The sequence below is a fragment of the Perognathus longimembris genome, chromosome 10, assembly GCF_023159225.1.
Source record: "Perognathus longimembris pacificus isolate PPM17 chromosome 10, ASM2315922v1, whole genome shotgun sequence".
NCBI lineage: Eukaryota > Metazoa > Chordata > Mammalia > Rodentia > Heteromyidae > Perognathus > Perognathus longimembris.
The window spans coordinates 13,785,535-13,806,456 of record NC_063170.1 but is presented as its reverse complement, the minus strand read 5'-3'; the positions used below and the strand labels follow the sequence as shown (position 1 = coordinate 13,806,456).

At 50.3% G+C, this 20,922-nt stretch overlaps 1 protein-coding gene across 3 annotated transcripts; it reads right to left on the bottom strand.

The window, feature by feature from the left end:
• Nucleotides 1-3,176: 3,176 nt before the first annotated feature.
• Tk2 (thymidine kinase 2) lies at nucleotides 3,177-20,052 on the bottom strand. 3 transcript variants are annotated; one of them, XM_048355426.1, is made up of 11 exons: nucleotides 19,891-20,048; nucleotides 19,188-19,219; nucleotides 18,166-18,240; nucleotides 16,347-16,400; nucleotides 13,194-13,283; nucleotides 12,210-12,283; nucleotides 6,800-6,888; nucleotides 6,241-6,320; nucleotides 5,419-5,499; nucleotides 4,196-4,351; nucleotides 3,177-4,111 (listed from the first exon to the last, which is right to left on the bottom strand). In XM_048355426.1, exons 1-10 carry the CDS (start codon nucleotides 20,003-20,005, stop codon nucleotides 4,253-4,255), a joined length of 789 nt encoding a protein of 262 aa, XP_048211383.1. In that variant the 5' UTR covers nucleotides 20,006-20,048; the 3' UTR covers nucleotides 3,177-4,111; nucleotides 4,196-4,252. The 3 variants fall into 3 exon arrangements, with proteins under 3 accessions (XP_048211383.1, XP_048211385.1, XP_048211384.1); XM_048355428.1 differs by lacking the exon at nucleotides 3,177-4,111 and having other exon boundaries at nucleotides 4,205-4,351; nucleotides 6,234-6,320; nucleotides 19,891-20,051; XM_048355427.1 differs by lacking the exons at nucleotides 3,177-4,111; nucleotides 4,196-4,351; nucleotides 5,419-5,499 and adding an exon at nucleotides 6,046-6,110 and having other exon boundaries at nucleotides 6,234-6,320; nucleotides 19,891-20,052.
• Between the last annotated feature and the right edge of the window lie 870 nt (nucleotides 20,053-20,922).

The following is a 20,922-nucleotide window of genomic DNA, read 5'->3' as shown; positions in this document are numbered from 1 at the left end:
AGGAGGCTGAGATCTGAGGATCATGGTTCAAAGCCATCCCAGGGCAGGAAAGGCTGTGAGCCTCTTAGCTCCAGTGAACCACCAGAAAACCAGAAGTGGCACTGTGGCTCAAAGCGCTAGAACGCTAGCCTTGAGCCCTGGGACAGTGCCTATCCCCTGAGTTCAAGCCCCAGGACCAACAAAAACAAACACCTTGGTACCACCAGAGGACCGGTGTCTCAGTGCCACAGGACGGGGTTACAAGGCCAGCCTGGTTCTGGAAAGATTCAGATCTTGACCTCTGAACTCTAGCAATCAACATCCAAGAGCTCATAGGTATCAGAGATGACCCTTGATGACCTGGCCTGCCTGCGGAGTGTGGTGGCTAAGCATCTTCAGAATGTCCCAGCCAGCATCTGCCCACAGCTGGGAGCAGGGTGTCCGCTGTCCTCCCCCTTCCGGAACAGTAGATGCCCCGCCCCCAGCCATCCCCCTCCCTCACTTCACTTCCTCCAATGAAGGGCTAAGATAATTAATTCAACCATCCCTTTCTTAAGCAGAGGGTTGGCGAGGATGGAGAGCTTCAGTATTCTTTTCTGTAGAAATAGCCCTTTTTCAGGTACAGAGCCGACCACAGAGGGTCTGTAGCATCCTGTGTGAAGCATCCTGGACCTTGTTTACAAGCAGCTCTGCCCACCTTTGTGGTCTACTGCTTTCTAGGCAAAAATACCTGTTATACTGTAGTGGATAGCCTTTCAAATGACTCTTCAGAAATACAGCCTGTGTTCAGGACTCCCTGCCTACATCAGTGTCAGAACCTAACAGCTTTTCTTGTTCCTGGACTACTGGAAGCTGAATAATCAGCAATGTATCTTTTCTGTGTCTAAAATAAACATATCCTATCAATTAAAAGGTAGCAAGAGGTAACTGTTTGCAAAGAGAGCAATGAGGGGTCATATGCAGATTGGAAGGGAAGGAACTCCCTAAGCAGCAGGGATCTGTAAATCTGTCTCCTTCCTAGCTGGAGAGCTTCATGTGAACTGTCAGGACTGCGACATCCAAGCCCCCTTTCTCCTGCTGAGCTGGGTGCTTGTGTACTCTGAAACTCACAGGAATTCTCCTTCTTTCTGCTTTGCTTTTGCTTTAGTGTTTTTGTTGCTGCTGTTGTTGTTTTGGTGCTCGTAGTAAGGCTTGAACCCAGGGCTTCATGCATTCTAGACAAGCACTCTACCACTAAGCCACATTCCCAGCCCTTATTCCGTGCTTTTAAAACCATGGCTCTAAGCTGGGTGCTCGCTCACACCTGCAATCATAGCAACTTGGGAAGCAGGGATCTGAGGATCATGGTTCAAAGCCAACCTGGGTAGGAAAGGCCATGAGACTCTTCAATTAACCAATATATATGCTGGAAGTGGAGCTGTGGCTCAAAGTAGTAGAGTTCTAGCCTTGAGCATAAACCCTCAAGGCCAGCACCCAGACCCTGAGTTCAAGCCCAGGACCTGCCAAAAGTAAGCCATGACTCTGGCCATTGATCACTTGGCAGACAAGGCCTGGTTCCCATACTCTATTAAACTTCCTTCACACTAGATCTAGTGCCCACTCATGTGGCCCTAGACCCCCCCAAGTGCCTGACACTGGGGTGCAGTGTTAAAGGGTAGACTGGTAGACTACTGAGGAATGAGAGCCAGTAAGAGTTCCCAGTCCCCAACACATACTCTGAGCTCACACTGCCACCTGCTGGTTGCTTGGTGCCAATGCTTGGTTGAAACAAGGCTGCTCTTGAAGAGTAAGGAAACCTTTTCTTCCACTTAGAAATCCACTGCCTATGGGTACTCCTAGCTGTAGACCAAACTTGTTTTGATCCTGGGCTTGTCTTCTGCCCTTGGGTGTTCTGTGAGGTTGAATCCATTCAAAGCATTCTATTTGCAGGAATAACCCATCTCCCAGCCTCCTCGAGGCCTCAGGATATACTCCTGTGTGGTATCATCACTCAGTGTCCCTCATTTAAGAGCCCACGCGAGGCTGGGAATATGGCCTAGTGGCAAGAGTGCTTGCCTCGTATACATGAAGCCCTAAGTTCAATTCCTCAGCACCACATATATAGAAAAAGCCAGAAGTTGCACTGTGGCTCAGGTTGGCAGAGTGCTAGCCTTGGGGAAAAAGAAGCCAGGGACAGTGCTCAGGCCCTGAGTTCAAGCCCCAGGACTGGCAAAAAAAAAAGAAAAAAGAAAAAAATTAAGAGCCCACGCATGTGGGGACACACATGCACATTCAGGTGTTGCTATCACCCATGTTCCCATCCATACCTACCCACGCGGCCAACCAAGGCCTACCTCATTGTCACCAGTGGTGAATCTTCAGTCCCAGCTCTGCTCTGCTTGACCTCACATTGGGCCTTCCAACCCAAGTGAACTTTCCATAGCCCAGGACTTGCCTAGGTCAGGCTGGTGTGTCTAAGCTTCAGGGCTGGGCATGTCTTTACCTCAGGGATGCAACACAGCTGTGCCCACACAACTGGTCCACAAGGAATCCTAGGGCTGCAGTGTTTAGTCACAGCCTCTGTCACACCACAACTGACTATCTTTGCCAGTATGATTCCTAAGGGTCTGGGTCGGCCTCTTCTCTGCTGCTCTGGTGGTGGTGCCTGGCCCACAATTCACAACCTGGACTAGGGGTAGTCTTCTTGGCTGGGCCTGGGGTCACAGTGGCTTCCTGGGGGTTAGAGTCTCTGATTGCCTGTGACTGACAGTAGATTCTCTGATGGGTGGGACTGAGTCATGTGCTCACTCTGGAGAAAAGAAGCCAAACACTGGTAATAGGAGGAAGGTAGGAGGACTGGCCACTCGCAGCACAGCAGGATCCTCCATGTTCCCTTAACAGGCACAGGCACTACCTACCAACTCCATCTGAGAGAGAACACCAAGGCCAGAGGCAAACAATGACCACATGGTGACAAGGGCAGGTGCATGGGAAGGCTGCAGATACAGCTCAGTGGTAGGTCCCTGGCATGGATGAGGGCCTGGTTCAATTCCTAGACACACACACACACACACACACACACACACACACACACACACACACACGCCCAAAGACATAAGTAAATAAGAAACATGAAGTTTAAGAAAAAAGAATGGCAAAGAATATTGCTGGGAGCTGAAGTCCCTGGCTTAGGAAATGCTCAGAAATGAACGTCAGGGTTTAGGTGATGGATTTATTGGCTACCATTAAGCAAAAAGAAAATCTCCCAAAACAAACGCTCAGACTGAGCCAAGAGGGGATGTAATGGACTGTTTATCAATTCCCAAAGATGGTCCCAACATGTGAGGATTACTGGTACTAAGGTTCCTGCCTTCCTCCTTTTCTTCTAGCTAATTAGCAGCATTTGGGTTTCTGTTGACAAGCCCAAGAACTGGCCCAGGCAGGACCAGGAACTAGAATCCTTGATGCTCCACAAGCTAGACTGGCCACGCCCTGGGCCCACTTGGTACTGCGCAGAACAGCCAGGCCCTCACACTATTTTTCTGCCTGTACCTTGGGGAGCACCTCCATCCCCAAGCAAGCCAATGTGGGACTCTTCCGTGGCTGTCCACATGCAGATGCGCAGGGGGCTCACGCTACAGCAAACCTGTGCCAAGAAACCATGGACGACTGGGCCAGAGACAAACAGCATAGTTTTATGAAGGTTTAGAAATTGATTGTCCTTAAGAGCTGCTCAAAACTGAGAGGGTGAGATCAGCTCCGTGTACTGCCAGCTCTGCCCACAAAGATGTGAGGGCTTGCAGCAGGCAAAGGCAATAGAACTCAAGATGAGGCAGCCTGGACCAACAGTGCTGGCTTTTCTGTGCTCTGGTTGTGTGACCTGGGGATGGGCGGGGGGGGGGGGGGGGGGGCAAGTGGTAAACCTGGACCTCTCTGGACTTCAAATCCTCACCTAGGATATATAAGATTGCGTCCTCACCCTGCTAGGTGGTCTGAAAGCAGAGCATGACACTGGCGTACAAGTGTTCTGCCTTAGGGCTTCCGAGGAGGTTTCCAGGAGTGGGAAGCCACTCGAGGTGATGGGCAGCTGCAAATCCCAAAAGGCATAACAGGTGAGTCCATTGGTCCCACGATTAAGACATCAGCCAAGGAGAAAAAGCCATTAGGAAAATATATCTGGCCAAATAAGAGGCTATCATAAGAGATTTCTTTTCTTTTTTTTTCTAATTGCTCCTAACAGCTACCTTGGCAGCTGCAGGCATCTTCCCGCCATCATCCTACAGATCTTCCCACCCTATGGGCCATGCTTCCAATTCTCTGGAGTAAATATCCGGGCCCGATATTGTTCAAAGAGCTCTAACATCTTCTCCATGTTGTGGTCGGCCTCAATCACCTAGAAATGAAACACACAGGTTCACAGGCTACACGGACCTCCATACCATCTTCCCCAGGGAGGCAGGAGAGGTACAGAAGCCCAAGGGTGCGGGCAGAACGGCAAGGAAGGCTGAAGTCAAACAGCCTCAGCTCTAAAGTAGTCTGCTCTCAAGTAGGCTTCCCTTGCAGGAGGCTCATGAATGCTGCTTCTCCTCTGGTCTTTTGTGTTAGTTTGTTTCCCTATGACCTTGGGGATGGAGCCCAGAGCCTCCCAAAGGCTAGGCCAGCACTCTACCACTGGGCTACATCCCAGTCCTTCTCATCATTTTACAGCCTCGAATTTTTTTTTCTAATAAAGGAAAAAGCTTTTTAAATCCACCGCGCCCACCCCCCCGCCATGTCCCTTGCCAACTGTGTCATGTAACAGTTGAAAGAATGTTTGTGCATTCCAAGGCCGTACACAAAAGCTCATGATCCTCCTGTTTTTCATATAACAGCCTCAGATTCTGACTGCCCACCTGAAGAAACTAGGGCAGAGCAAGCCAGAGGACAGGGGATGAGCGGCAGGAAGTGCTGTTGAGGCAGATGCATTGGTGCCCTTAGAAATAATTCATGGCTGCAAAGAGAAAGGGGAGTCCCCTGGAAAGCTAGGACCAGATCTGAAAGGCAGCAGAAGGGTGGGCAAATATCCCTGCACACTTCAGCACCTCCCCAAGGGTACCACCATGCCACAGCTTGGCGCAGCCACTGGTATTCCTTCTGATGACCTTGAGTCACCAACAAAGGTAAACTGAGGCTGTGCCATTCACTGAAGAAGGAAGGTCACAGCAGAGGGACCAGCATCCCCTAAGGTCCAAACCCAGGTACAGAGGCTTCATGCGCAGCTGACAGTGGGTGACACCGTGCTAAAGCAGCACTGGGACAGGTGGCCTTCCTACAGATGTGCCTCGGTCACTCTGAGACTGGGCTACAGAGAAATGGGGACTAAGAGAGAAGTCCTTTCCAGCTTTCTTCCCTCCTCCATGGACCATCCCTGCCTACAGAGTGGCTGACATCCCTTCGCCCTCCTTGGGGAAGTTGACTTACCAGGACAGGGGCCTCTACAGGGAAGATGCTTCCGGTGATGAGCCATTCCTCATACAGATGGTGAATGGCTTCCAGGTACTCCTGCCAGGGAAATAAAGGCTGTCAAGTAGTGCTGTGGCTCAAAGTGGTAGAGCACTAGCCTTAAACAAAAGAGCTCAGGGACAACACCCAAGCCCCACAATTGACAGAAAAAACAAAACAACTGCCAGGCTGTGAGGAGAAAGGATGGAACAAAGCCCATTCCCCAAGACTGTGGCAGCGCATCATCAAAAGCCATGTCACTCCACAGACCTTGTCAAAACCGTTCAGGACACCTGACGTGGTATTTCCTGGGGATGTCTGGGTCATCGGAGAGCTGCGGTGCCCCATGGGAGCAGAGCCCATGACACTCCATTCTCCACTCACTCAGGCTGCCCAGCTCTGGGCTCAAAGTACCAACACTGAGCACCATGCCCATGCAGAGCTTTGCTAACTAAACACTAGCTACAGCAGGGAGTGAGAGGCTCGGTTCTGCCCTCCCAGAACTCAAACTCTTAGTAAAGATCCAGAGGAACACGCAGGCCCGGCAGCCCCCAGGGCCTGGCACTGCCTAGGCAGGTGGGGGTGGGGGGAGGAAAGGGGACCTCTAAGATCAATGTGAGATCAATGTGTAACAGAAGCCTGCGCCACACCATGGGATGAGGAACAAGGATCTGCCAACCACAGAGGAAGTCAGTTTACCCTCCCCCAACTCTTCCTGTGTCAGCAGCCTGGTGGCAGCATGATGAGGGAGGGGGAGCTGGTGGGTTTGGAGGTGGTTTCCCCTTGTGTCTGACCTCTTACCAGGGGAATGACCTTCTCTTCTTCCCGGCACCTCATCTTCAATCTCTGGTAACAGATCTCAGGAGTGGTCCGGAGATAAACTGAGATTAAAAAAAAAAAAAAAAAAGCAAAACATGGCTTGAGTAAAAGCCAAGGAAGGAGCACGAATTCAGGATGGAGAACAGCCAACTCGCTGAGCTCTCAACTCCCCAAATTCCCATTCCCATCTGATATTCCAGCTCCACAGAGCCACTGGGAGAATGAAAGCAATTCCACCTGTGGAATTCCACCTGTGGCAGGGCCACAGTCCACATGTCCAATTTCTGTCCTCCCCCTCCACAACCCAGAAAACCCATGGAGCCCAGGCTGGAAGGAGTGGAGCAGAGAGAGCTTAGGGAGCCAGGCCAGAGCCCTCCAGTGTGAGGGGCAGAAGCGCATAGGGAGAAGATGGAATTAACAGGAGGATGGAATCAAGCGCCTCCCTGTGCACCATTCACTCCCTGCGGGGCAGGATCCTGACCAGCGCAGCCTGGCTGGCCCAGGGGAGCCGGCAGGCAGGGGCAGGGGGTGACCATCTTACCAATCAGATCCACAGACACATTCATGTTCCTCACGATCCAGTCAAACCATTCCGACAGAACCACATAATCCACTTCCGGCATCGTCCCACTGCAGTGAAAATTGGAAGGCTTTTATTTACCTGGGATAAAGTTTCTGGGCTGTGCCAGTCTCCAAAAAAAAGGAGCCGCAGTATGCCTTTTGTAGGAGGGCATCACCAAGTGCACCTGGCACAATGTTGGATATGTAGTAAGCGAGGGCCCTGGGCGTTTCTGATCTTCGCCGCAGGGGAACCGTGTGCAGCACAATGCCAACAAGTGCCATGGCACTGAAGGAGAAAGCACCTGGAATGTGAACCCCAAGCACAGAAAGGCGCTTTGAAGTTTATCCCTTGAGAATGGAGACGGCATTCAAGTTGGGAGACAGAGCAGCAAGTCAGTTTCCCTCCTAGAAATGTCTTTTGTGGAAAGAATCATGGGTGCTTGCTTGAGCACAATTAAAAATAATGAGAGGGCTGGGGATATAGCCTAGTGGCAAGAGTGCCTGCCTCGGATACACGAGGCCCTAGGTTCGATTCCCCAGCACCACATATACAGAAAACCGCCAGAAGTGGCGCTGTGGCTCAAGTGGCAGAGTGCTAGCCTTGAGCGGGAAGAAGCCAGGGACAGTGCTCAGGCCCTGAGTCCAAGGCCCAGGACTGGCCAAAAAAAAAAAAATAATGAGAAACTAAATCTTGATCTATCTATATACAAGAAAACCATGCAGCAACTGGAGGTATAGTGTGAGCAATACTTAATAACACAGGAAATGCTCCGAGTCCAATGCTCAGTGAACACAGCAGGACACAAAACTGTGTGCACAGTATGACCCCGGCCAGAGCTTCAAAAATATTCATCCACATGATTTGAAACAGCTAGAAAGCCAAACGCCCGAGCACGATCAGAGCTTTGCTCTGAGCTCAAGAACTATAGGACACTTTGGGGTGTTTTTTTTCTTTGTATTTTCTAAATTTCAACAATATGTTAGTTCTCAAAGCAAGAGTGGGAGAGGAGGGGCATTATTACATGTCTTAAATGTTAGCTTAGTACGAAAGGAAGGAAAGAAAGGGAAGGGGAAAGGGTGAGCCAAGAGTGTGAGGAGACCAAGCAGCTGCTCCTGGCATCCTGGAGCCCTGGAGGACATGGAATGGACAGGGAAGGGCAGGCAGAGCAGTAGCCACAAGGCATAGGCTCAGAGGCAGTCAGAGCCATCACAGGGCCAGGAGAGGAGTCCTCCTTCCCGGGGATCCTTTGGGCTGTGGTTGGGGCCAGGCTGGCCATGGAGAGAGCAAACAAGCCAGGGCTTCTGGTGGGTGGGAGAAGTGACTGGTCCTTGCCCTGGTGTGGACCGACTCCTGCTGGGAGAGGTGAGAGATGGGAGGAGGTGAGAAGGTGAACAAGGTGTGAGGGAGGCTGTTCTGGGAGATGAGGGACACAAGCAACCTTCTAATAGGACCCCAATACAGGGCTGGTACGGACTGGAGAGGGACATTCTCTCTTGACACTTAGACTGTCAGATACTCTCTGCAGGGCAGAGCTGAGCCTGATGGGAAGGCAGGAAGTATGATACCCAGGGATCTCGTTACAAGCAGAGGAAGAGCATGGAGGGGAGGGGAGGAGGAGTGGGAGAAAGGCTACCAAGTTACAGAGGGGACACAAGCAAGATGGCATGCAGGTACCACCATGAACCTGTCTTTATACCTCCTCTGAAAAGTAACCCAGCTCTTCAGGGCATGTCCTTGCTGCCAGAAATTTGGTCCCACCTCGAGCTTTGGGAAGTGGAGGGCATCTCCCTGCCCTAACAGCACCAACTGGACCAATAAAGGGGGCACGATCTGAACAAATGGCTGACATGACACCTGCTCTTTCCTGCCAGCGATTCAGAAGCATGATATATCACAACTATTCTGTCACTATGAAGAAATCATACCAAGGTCAGGAACAAGACATGGAACAGGAAAATGGAGCCACAGGCATCACATTACCCTAGTCCACTAACTGAGCATGCTCATTTTTCAGGTGACTCGGAATCAGGTTCCAGTTAGTTCAGCTGAGAGTACGTGATATTTAAGAAACCAAGTTACAGACCAAGCGTGGTGGTTCAAGCCTGTGATCCCAGCCCCAGGCAGATGCAGGAGTGACACAGGAGTTAGACAGTGGGTTAGGAAAGGGGATGACTGAGAAGGCTGGCTTGCATATTTAAAGCATGTTGGACCATCTAAGATCCAGACACTTCTCCACCCACCATGTGGGAGAAGTTGATGAATTATAACCCAGTCTCTTGACGTCGGTAACACATTAACCCAGTGTTCCAGGATAGCACCCTGTGACAAGAAACCCCAATATAAAGCTTGAGATCTTGGGACCCTGGGTACAGTACTCCCTCTTTAGCATGATTCCCCACCCATCTGGAGGGGGCATTTTGGCCTTTTCACTCTGCTTTGCCTTCATAAACCTGCTGAAGCCCCCTCTGGGCAACTCCATGAATTCTTTCTGCAGTGAGATCAAGGACTTACTGGCCACAAAACTTAGGGACATGAATCCAGTTTCAGCAAGATCACTACTTCCAGGCCAACCTGCACCACACGGTAAGATTTTACCACCACCACCCCCTCCCCTCTCAAACAAACAAGCAAGCAAGAAATCTCCCCATCAAACACTAGCTACTGTGTGTAAATTTTCTTTGTGAGACCAGGTGTAGTTCCAGCTTAGAGATAGGAAAACTAAGGGTGAGGAAAATTAGGCCCGATATTGTCTTGGCAGGCCCTCCTTGGCCCCCAAACCCAAACCCATGGGGTCTGGTAACTGAAAGCTGCAGCCTCAGGCCAGTAACACCAGCCCTGAGTCCTTGGTGGGACCAGAGACAGCTGGAGCACAAGGTGGGAGGACCTACTCATAGCCCCCACAGGCCAGGTGAGTCAGCCACTGACCTGCCCCCAGCTGGGCCCCACTCAATTCAGTTACCTCGGTTCTTGGGAAAGGAGTCCCAGGCAGCAATCTTGTAAAACCTCTGCATTCAATTATTCAGCCCACAGGGTTGGCTACACAATGGCTATCATGGCCTCTTGAAGCTCATTCACCACCGTCAGCTTTTCATTGCTTGGGGCCCACACCTCACTTGTTCCCATCTTGCAGGACACCAGCAATTAACACAACTCTCTCAAACCCCCAAGGGCATAACTGCCTCTTTCTGCCCTCCTTATACTAGCTGAGGAATGGGGTAGGTAAAACACTTGGGTCTTTCTCTCTCCCTAGGTGACTTTTCTTCACATGTTCAAGCTCCCAAAAGGAAGGAAAGTTTGCTTCATTGAAATGCAGAATCCCCCTGGGTTGGGAATATGGCCTAGTGGCAAGAGTGCTTGCCTCTTATACATGAAGCCCTAGGTTCGATTCCTCAGCACCACATATATAGAAAATGGCTAGAAGTGGCACTGTGGCTCAAGTGGCAGAATGCTAGCCTTGAGCAAGAAGAAGCCAGGGACAGTGCTCAGGCCCTGAAAGCCCCAGGACTGGCAAAATAAAAGAAAAAAGAAATGCAGAATCCCGGACTACTGTGACTACTACTGGGCTTCCTCCACCCCCAAACCCAAGCCTGCAATCGCAGACAGCAAGGCTGTGTCTACCGTGCCCCCTTCCTCCAGGCCCTACAAGTCCCTATCCGAAGCTGCTAGGTCTCCTGAGGAAAAGCCAAAGCACAGCCCTGAAGGAATAGCAACTCATTACCCTGCCTGTGAAGAAGCACATCACAGCCTGTTAAGAAAGTTCCCTTGTATTTCCTAGAAACACAAGCTCTGGGGCAGGAGCTGGTACCACACACACACATGCCATAACCTGGCTGAGCTCTAGAACTCCTTCCAGCTATGGGCAAATGATCCAGCCAAACCCAGTTCTATGCTCCATGTGATATAGACCCAACAACCATAGGGATCCAGCTTGACCATGGGTGCAGCCATCTTGGTCATAATTATTTTGTCTGCCAGGAGATACTGGCATCCTCAGAAGATAGAAACACCCAGGCTTGCTTCTGGTCCAAAAGGATGGCAAGCAAGAGGAGAGATGAGCTGCCCTGGTCAGTTGAAAGGATATGTCCCAGCCATCCCAGGGGACCATGCGGAGATAATCACAGACGGAGAAGGTTCATAAGGAGGTTTATTAGTGGGGCCTACCTAGTTCCTACAGGAGAGGGAGAGGGAGCTACACGGCGTCTGTACCTTATCCAGGTGGCAGCTTCTTTGGGGGGGAGGGGAAATAGGTAGGTCTTAATAGTGAGTAGGAGTGGCTCATTAGGTATGGGTGGATCTGGGGGCTAATGGGAGGAGCTGAGGACCTGAGGCTAGGGAAATGCTAGTCAGCCTCAGCCATCCTAGCTCAGCCCATCCCCAGCCATGCCACTAGCCCTGCCAGTGTTTGGAAGCTGCCTGGCCAACCACCCTCAATGACCAGTGTTTGCTTGTTACACAGCATTGCTATGGCAGCAAATAACAGACCCAACAGTCAGCACTCCATATTTGAATGAATGAATGAATGAATAAGTTGCAATGTCATTTCAAACACTCAATCCTTTGGGCTGAGGGACATGGCTCATAGCTATTTCTAGTAAGCACAAGGCAGAGTTAAAATTCCTGTATTAGAAAAACACAGCCAGTGTCAGTGGCTCACACCTGCAATCCTAGCTACTCAGGAGGCTGAGATCCAAAGATCATGGTTCAAAGCCAACCCAGGCAAGAAAGTCCATCTCTAATTAACCACCAGAAAGTGGGAAGTGAAGCTGTGGCTCAAAATGGTAAAGCACTAGACTTGAGCTGATAGGAATCTGCTTTGTTCTCCTTGTTGCTTCCCTCACAGAACATATTTTTACATATCCAAAGATCCCATATGAAGGACATACCTCTCCCTTCTAGGCCCATTCTTTCTATGTATCCAAAGATGGACTATGAAGGATTGACCCCCTCCCTATTGCCTCAGGCCCATACAGACACCAGGCAGAACCTCAGCACAGGAACCTGCCTTGTTATGCAGGCTGGATATTCCACCTAGGCCCAGCTGCCAGCAGCCCTTTGTAGGCCAAAGGAAAAGCCCCAACTTGCTAGACCTAGTGGTGCTTTCAATAACCTTTGCCTCCTTGCTCAGACCCCATATAAGCCTGGTCCCAAATTCACACCCTCATACAACCTCCAACCCCCAAGGAAGGTCTGTGCCCCTCGCTGTTCCTCAATAAACAGTCCTCGCCTATTGATGATGAATCTGGCCTATTCCTTTCCCGTTCTCCTCCATTTTCCCAATATGAGCAGAAGAGCTTAGGAACAGCCGCCAGGCCCTGAGTGCAAGCCCCACAATCGACAAAAGCAAACAAACAGTGGTTCAATAAATGATCAACCATGCAAACTGTAGTACCTTCTATGCAGGTTCTCTACAAAAATGTATCTTGCACTGTGAATTGACCTCTCCATCAACCGAACAGGTGACATCTAAAGGAGAAAAAAAATGTGGTCTAGTAACTCAGCAAAGAGGAGTCAGGACACCCTGAAAAACACAGCCAGCCTTATCAGACACATTCCTCAATCTCTGCTGAATTCAGAAAGACCAGAGGCCACAGGCCCTAAGGCTCTGCTGTACTCCGCCCTCCATCCTGACCTGCCCCCACCCTGGACAGAGACAACAGCACAGGAACACACAAGGTTGAGGGGTGCCAGCAGCTGCCTCTTGTAGGCTCAGCTGGAATGTGGGAAGTACAGAAAGTGTCACATGCCATGCACTGGAGACTTTGTGCAAAGGACAGCCCTGAACAAGATGAACATGCTTACAAGGGGATTGCCTGAGCCAGCTGGGGTCAGGGCAGCCTCCTGGGGCAGGGAGAGGGGGGTGGGGGAAGGATTGCATCCAAAAGGAAGATGACTGAACATCACCTCTCTCTGCCAAGTGCTCACAGACCTGTGCCCTCCACAGACCTTGCTCTTGTCTAGTGTCCCTTGGGGAAGCAGGAGGGGGCCATATCCTCCACACCCAGGGAAAACACTGCTCTAGATGGGCTCCTTTGCCTGACTCCCCATTCAGCTATCTCCCTCCATCTGCTTCTTCTTCCCACTTAGCCCAGCTCCCTCTCTGTCTTCTTCTTAGCAATAGAGTTCCACCCAAGCTCTAGTGTGCTCAGATATCACTAGATACAATTTAGGTTTGCAATTGAGTGTCCACTGGCAAAACAGGGGCCCAGTCAAGGGGAAATGGGATGTTGGTCCTCGGGGAGCTTGCCACAGACAGAGAAGGCTAAACAACACTTCGCGCCAAGCTGGACTTCCTGTAAGACTTCCCTCCCTGGCACTCATCCCCCTAATTTGAAAGAAATCTCATTGGGGAAGGCTGAATTGGGGCATCCGATACCTGGGGACGAGTATGCTGGTCCAGCATGGTGAGCTGCACATACGTCTGCAGCGTGAGGCCCCATCGGCGGGCATCGCCATACATCAGACTCTGCAGAAAGGAGAAGGCAGCAGTTGGCATTCAAGTGGCATCTCAGGACACCGGTCACAGAAAAAGCCACTTCGAGAACCTACGTGACACAGGACAGGGCCAGAGGTGGGCCTAGCACAGACATAGGGCCTTCTGAATAGGGCAGACAGACACAAAGAGCAAGGTGATCACAGGATGCCGAGTAGCAGGTAGAACGAGAGGTGTTTCCTGGAGCAGAAGCACTCTGTCTTTCAGTAAGTGTTCCTTTAGTTTCCAACATCTATTTTGAGCCCAGGGACACTGTTAAGCCTAAATCAGTTCTTCTCACTTCCTTCTCCAAACCTTCTAGGGGCTTTGCATTGCATTCAGAATGAAATCCAAATCCTCAATATGGCCCACAGGGCTCTAGAGAATTGCTAACATCCTCTCTCATCTGGCTGGCCTAGCTTCCAACAGCACACTCCCAGTGATGAGCAAACACCTCCAGCACAACCCTCCTCAGGGCCTTTGCATCTCGCCATTCCTACCAGAACATTCTTCTTCCAGATGGTTCCCTTCCTCATGTTTGGGCCTCTACTCCAATGTGACCTTTTCTTTTTCTTTCTTTCTTTTTCTTTTTTTTTTTTTTTTTTTGTCAGTCATGGGACTTGAACTTGGGGCCTGGGTGCTGTCCCAGAACTCTTGTGCTCAAGGCTAGCACTTTACCACTTTGAGCCACAGTATCACTTCCAGTTTTCTGGTGGTTAATTAGAGATAAGAGTCACATAGACTTTGGTGCCCAGGCTGGCTTTGAACCACAATCCTCAGATCTCAGCCTCCTGGGTAGATAGGATTATAGGTGTGAGCCATCAGGGCCTGGCTTCAAATGTCACCTTTTCCAAACAGAAGCCCAAGCTCCTTCGTTCTATTCCCCTCAAATACAAAACACTTCCTGCTCCATAGTCTACTCACTCATCATCTTATTTTTGCCTTTTTCTCCTTTTTTTTTTTTTGTCTATTTTCTCTTGATACAAACTCAGGACACTCCTACGCTCTGCACTGAAAACTGACAACTCTTCTCACTGTGGGTAAAAGACCTCAGAAAGGTCAGGGGCTGGCAGCTCCAGCAAGTGCTCCCTGCGTCACCAATCAGTGATGGGCCGCCACTTCTCACCACAGCGAACACCCTGCTTTTTTGTCCAGTGCAGAGATGTGAGTGCAAGCACCCAATTCTGCTGTGTTTGTTTTATTATAACACTCTCAATGGAAACACTACTTGTCCAAGGATACTGGGCCTGGCCAGACACAGCTTCTGTTAACTATAATCCCTGACCTTACAACTCCAGCTGCCATCCCGCATAACAAGCCTGTTCCCTTCCTGGCTCCTGGGGAATATGAGTGCATATAAGCTTTCTTTGTTACATTCAGAGGTGAAATTCTGTCTTCACACACACACACACACACACACACACACACACACACACACACACAGTGAAATCCAGTTCACATCTCTGAGGGGTTATTCAAAGATTCAAAGCTTTAGCCTCACTTATGCAACACCTGCCACCTGCCTCAACTGTTTCCACAGCTCCAATCCCGCCCACCATATTCTATGTCTAATCATCTCCTGCCTCCCCAGGCTGGCAACCGAGGGAGAGAGGATCAGGGGCTGTGAACTGCTCACTGTCTGGGCATCCATAACAGAGCCTGCATGTAGAAGACATGCAATAAATGCCAGCTGGATGAATGAACAAATGAATGAATGAAGAATGAACAAGCACCTAGCAAGGACTAGGCAAGGCTCCTGTGTCCTAGCAAACAGTGAACAAAACAGACACAGATGCTGCCCACAGTGGAATTCAGAGTCTAATGAGCTCAACTGTGTTGCTAAAAATGAAGGGGCAACAGAGGTTTCCGCATTCCAGGTTCAAACCTACATTTGTCATATACCAGCTGTGTGACCTTGGGCAGTGTGTATGTGTGTGTGTGTGTGTGTGTGTGTGTGTGTGTGTGTGTGTGTGTGTGTCCTGGGGCTTGAACCCAGGGCTTGGGCACTCTCCCTGAGCTTTTACTCAAGGCTAGCACTCTACCACTTGAGCCACAGCTCCACTTCTGTTTTGTTTTTTGTTTGGTTTGGTTTGGTAGTCTTAAGATCTTTCCTGCCCAGGCTGGCTTCAAACCATGATCCTCACATCTCAGCCTCCTGTATATCTAGGAATATAGGTATGAGGCACTGGCACCCAGGTGACCATGGACAATTTAAGCTGTAGTTGCTTCTGCTTGAAAACTAAGACTAATTGTCCCTGTGTGGTCAGATGAGAGCCTAGAACCTGTATCTCCTTACATTCTATCCATGTCTCTTTATTGGCAGTACTGGGATTTGAACTTAGGTTCTTGAGCTTGCTAGGCAGGCACTCTACCACGTGGACCATACTTAGAGGGCTTTTGTGTTCAGAGACTGGGACTCAAACTTGATATCTGACATTTTCATGCACTGGCTGATACCACCTGAGCTATGCCTCCAACCTTTCTTAAAGAACCCAGATCAGGTCTTGTGCTTTTTGTCCATGCTAGCATCAGATCATGATCTTTCTACCTTGGCCTCCCACATAACTAGGATTACAGGCATGCATCACCACACTCAGCCCTATCTAGCTCTTTCAAGCAAGCAAAGCAGAGTATTATGAATGAAGAAGGGTCACATGCACACCATGGACTCTGCTTTCTAAGTGCATCATGGGAAAGCAGACAAGTAGTTTCAGGGGAAGCAGAGGCAGCACTGGCCCCTGGGTATTGCTAAGCACACATCCAAAGCATGAGTTCATAGGAATCTGGCAACTTTGCTCTGAGCTAAGTGCAGGAAAGTAGACCCAAAGACAGTCAGGTTCCGATAGCTACTTGAGGTAGTTTGAGACAGACAACAGAGGTACCAGAGATCTGTGGTTTCAGAACACTACCATACCACCATTTTCTGCTTGTTCATCCTGGTGTCTAACTCAGTATTCTCAGCAAACAGTGAAGACAATGCCCAGGAAGGTTTGGCTCAGGTTCCGGTGCCACCATTCCTAGGCATTGAAGAGTTTGGACAGGAAACAAACCACTCACCAGAGGATTATGGCCACGAACATTTCTCCACTTGAGCACAGGCTCCATTAACACCTGGAAAGAAAGAAAATGTGAGCAAGCTGCTGAGGGCTTCGCTGCTCTGAGCTCTGTCTTAGTGTGTATGTCAAGTTTCAGGTGCTCAGCCAAGCAACCCCCTCTGTGAGGCTACAACTCCATCTAGACAGGGCCTCACTGTGCAACCTCCAGAAATAACCTGAGAACCACTGAACATCGCTCAGCGTCTGCCCAAAGCCAATGAAGGTTTTCACACCACAGAATGTAACAAGGCTATGGCCGCTGGATCCAGGCACCTGAACTAGGATCTGGCCCCAGAACACACTAGCTATGAGTATTAGTCAAGGTCCTCTGTGGGGCAGAACCCACAATATGACTGCAGAGATAGACACAAGAGAGAGAAACAGAGAGATTCACTCATGTGGTTGCAGAGGCTGAGAACTTGGTGCCAATGACAGGTCATCTGAAGCTGGGGACCTGAGGATGCCAGAAGCATGGCTTAGCTCACATCCAAATCTGAAAGCCAGGGAAGCAATGGGGTCTCCAGCTGAAGGCCCAGGAGTCCAAGGGCTTCAGGTGGAAGTTCTGACATCTCAAGGCCAGAGTCTAAAGTCCTGACCTCTAAGAACAGGAGAAAGAGTCCTAATGCTAGGATAGGAAGGATTTCTCTCCTCTGTTCTAGCCAGGCCTCTTGCCAATCAAATGCTGCAAACTGATGGTGGATCTTCCCCACTCCGTCAACTGATTCACATGTCAATCTCTTCTGGGAATAGCCTTCCAGACACACAGAAATACACCTTACCAGTTCTCTAGGTTCAGAAGTCCCTCCATATTCAAAGCAGATATTTCCTAGAATTAAAGATTGTACCAAACCCTATTCATTGTGTTTTGTCCTATGCATACATACTATAATTAAGCTAACTTTATATATTAGACACAGTAACTGAGTCAGGAGGAATAATCAAAACAAAACAATAATAACAACATACTGTAACAAAATTGCCAGCAATGCTATTCTTGAGCTTTGGAGCCACTGTAGCTGATCTGATAATACATGGCTACTATGTAACTAACAGGAGGGTAGCCTATACAATACAGGTACACTGGACCAAGGAATGATTCATGTCCTGAGTGAGAAAGAGTGGGATGGAATGAGATTTCATCAAGTGCATCCTGCTCCAGTGTACAAGTTAACCCTTAGGAAATGTTTACTCTGGGATTTTTATTTAACATGGCTAAATGTTAAATAATGAGGTCACCATGATTGACCTTGAGTGTAACCACAGATTACGAGGAAAGGAATTACCATTTCCTTTAAACTAGTCAAACTGACACCAGATTCCAAAGATGTATTTTTTTTTTTTTTTTTTTGGCCAGTCCTGGGCCTTGGACTCAGGGCTTGAGCACTGTCCCTGGCTTCTTCCCGCTCAAGGCTAGCACTCTGCCACTTGAGCCACAGCGCCGCTTCTGGCCGTTTTCTGTATATGTGGTGCTGGGGAATCGAACCCAGGGCCTCGTGTATCCGAGGCAGGCACTCTTGCCACTAGGCCATATCCCCAGCCCCAAAGATGTATTTTTTAAAAAGGTACATAAAATATTTCAGTGATGCTTTTCATGTTGACAACATGTTGGGATATCTTATATTAAATGTTCTTTTCTTTTTTCAAGAAATGTTCAGTCACAGGTGTGGCTTGCACTGCCAGGTCTCATCTGACTTCTATTGGACAGGAATGGTCTATACCCTGAATGAAATTATTCCACCAAGTTTCTTCTGGCTCCTTCAAACCCAGTGGGGACTCCATACCTCAATGTCTGTCGTGTTGGAGAAGAACTCCAGGCATGTTGTCTTTCCACTTGCAATATTGCCCTCAATACAAACCTAGCAAAATACAAAGACATATTAGAGCTGCAACAGAGCACTGGGAACCTGAAGCAGGGGAGGAGAACTCACAGCAGAATGACTGAGTCCAAGACTTGGACAGGTAGACCAAACTCCCCTCCTCAGGAAGCCTTTGCTTGTGCCACCTGCAATCAACCTCCACCCCATCCCCATCCAACAGAGCTACTGATTTCCATTTCCCTTGAGGAACTGAGCCTCTGGAATGGGGAGGACCAAAATACTGCCTCAGTTCTAGCCAGCTAAAGCATCCTTGCATTCAAGTCCAATGTGAGCCTCCTCTGACCTTGACAGAGGCGAGAGAATTAATTAGGGAGACACATGTGGGTATAGAGGTTGAGAACTGGGTCCCGTGATGGGTCATCTAAAGCTGGACACCGAGGATGCTCTGGAAGCATGGTTCAGTCCGGGTCCAAACTGAAAAAACAGGGAAGCCACTGGTGTCTCCAGGTAAAGGCCCAAGAACCTAGAGGGCCTACAAGCCAGCATCTCAACAACACCTCATGATGAACTCACATCTGGAGACTCTCACAGGTTCTCTCTGATCCCCTTCCCAGCCTCAGCCTCAGCACTGCACAGGAGGTAGCAGTCCCCTGACCTTCCTTCACATGTGGGCTGCCCAACAACAAAGGCAGCATTGGAATTTTCCAGTGCTTTCCTAGTCAGCCCATCTAGCTTTAGCAGTCCCCTTCTATCTAGAGGACAGGAATACATCTGTGCAGACTCACCCGGGATGGGGTCTGAGGCTCCTGGATGGTAACTGATCTCCATAACCCCTGGAGATGCTCTTATATTTCTGGCAGCTTTGTTGTTGTTTTTGTTTTTGTTTACTCTGGGGGCATACTCCTTTACTCCTCTCCTCACAAATAAGTAAAATAGTATTTTTTTAAATCATCCAACAGGGGAGAGTGCACACAAGCAAGACTTACCACTGACTTCTTCTCTTTTTCATTTTCTCTATCTACAAAAAAATCCATTTTTAAATTGTTTTAAATAACTCATTCTTCTCTGCCTTCATTTGCTAACCTGTCACATTATACAATAGTAGTTATAAATCACTCCCAGACCTAGAGATGTTTTCTGTTCCTGGGACCCTCAGTGTGGGCACAGGGGCTGGGGGTGGAGCAGGAGAGGTGGCCACTGACTACCTCCGTGTGACTGTGGGTAGCCATGCCTGGGTGCTGTGGGCACACTGTGCAGGGTGCTTGGATTCCTTCACTGGGCTTATCAAACCTTTCCCATTTCCCGTGCTTTTCTGGTTGGGATGGAGGGCAGCCTGGGCCTGCAGGCCAGCGATTAGGGTGGACAGCTAGTGGCGGTAGTAGTTTAGGGCTGGCCCCAGGCTGTCCTTTGGGGTGGACAGCCAGTGGCATGGTAGTTTAGGGTTGGCCCCAGGCTGTCCATTAGGGTGGTCCAGGGTTGGCACCAGGCCCCGCCTCCACTTAGACCCAAGCCTGAGCTGATTATGGAGGACAGTCCAGGGCCCCATCCCCCCTCCCATGGCAGTGGGTTCGAGGCCGGGTGTCTCCGCGATGGTCCCCGGCCCCCTAGGGAGGCTGCGAATCCCGGGGGTGGGGCGTAGGGACGCGGCGCGACGCGACGCCGGCAAGGAGGGAGCGTGGCACGAGTTACCCGGAAGCCAAGCGCGGTGCCGAGACCCGGAGCCCGAGGCAGGGCGCCCGGGGGTCCCGGGCCTGCAGCTCCGCAGCGCCCCCGCGGCCCAGCCCCGCAGCGACCGCAGCAGCATCGCCGGGCGGCCGGAGCGCAGCGCCGGCTTCCTTCCTTCCGGTGCCAGGCCGGCGGAGCCCGCCCCGCTCCCGGCCCCGCCCCGCTCCCGGCCGCGCCCCGCTCCCGGCCACGCCCCGCCTTAAAGGGACACGCGGCACATTTCCCCATCACCGCGGGGGGGGGGTTGGGGGGGAAGGGATCCCCGGGGGTGGGCCGCGCCCCTGACTGCCGCGGCACGGGCCCGTGATTTGAGGAGACTCGGAAGGTGGAGGGTTTATAATTTCGGGGACCGATGGGTGAATCTCTTCGGATCATTTAATTGAATGCAGACTCCTTCCATCCAAATCTGGCCGGGGCCCAGCCTCGCGGCTGTGGGTTCCTCTCAGCAGCCCTGAAAGTGGCTTTCTAGGGTGGAGTTTGAACTCAGGGCCTGGTCGTCTTCGCTGAGCTTCTCCCGTCAAGGCTAGCGCTCTACCACTTTGAGCCACAGCTCCACTTCTTAATTGTCACTTCTTAATTGTGTCACTTCTTTTACATGACTTATCTTCTGTCTTGAATAATTTGACTGTCTCTCCACTTAGCCTGCTTTATGACCCGCCTCTCTCAGCAGCAGGCATTTCATTAATTGGGGGCTGGGAACGTGGCTCAGTGGTAGAGTGCTTGCCTTGCACCCATGAAGCCCTGGGTTCGATTCCTCAGCACCACATATACAGAAAAGGCCAGACGTGGTGCTGTGGCTCCAGTGGTAGAGTACTAACTTTGAGCAAAAAGAAGCCAGGGACAGTGCTTAGGCCCTGAGTTCAAGGCCCAGGACTGGCCTTGAAAAAAAAATTAGCTATTTCATTAATTGTCACTTCTTAATCAGGGAGAAAAAAAAAAACATACAGGGTTAGGGTAGATAAGTTGTACAAATTCAACCAGCTGTTGCTACCCTGG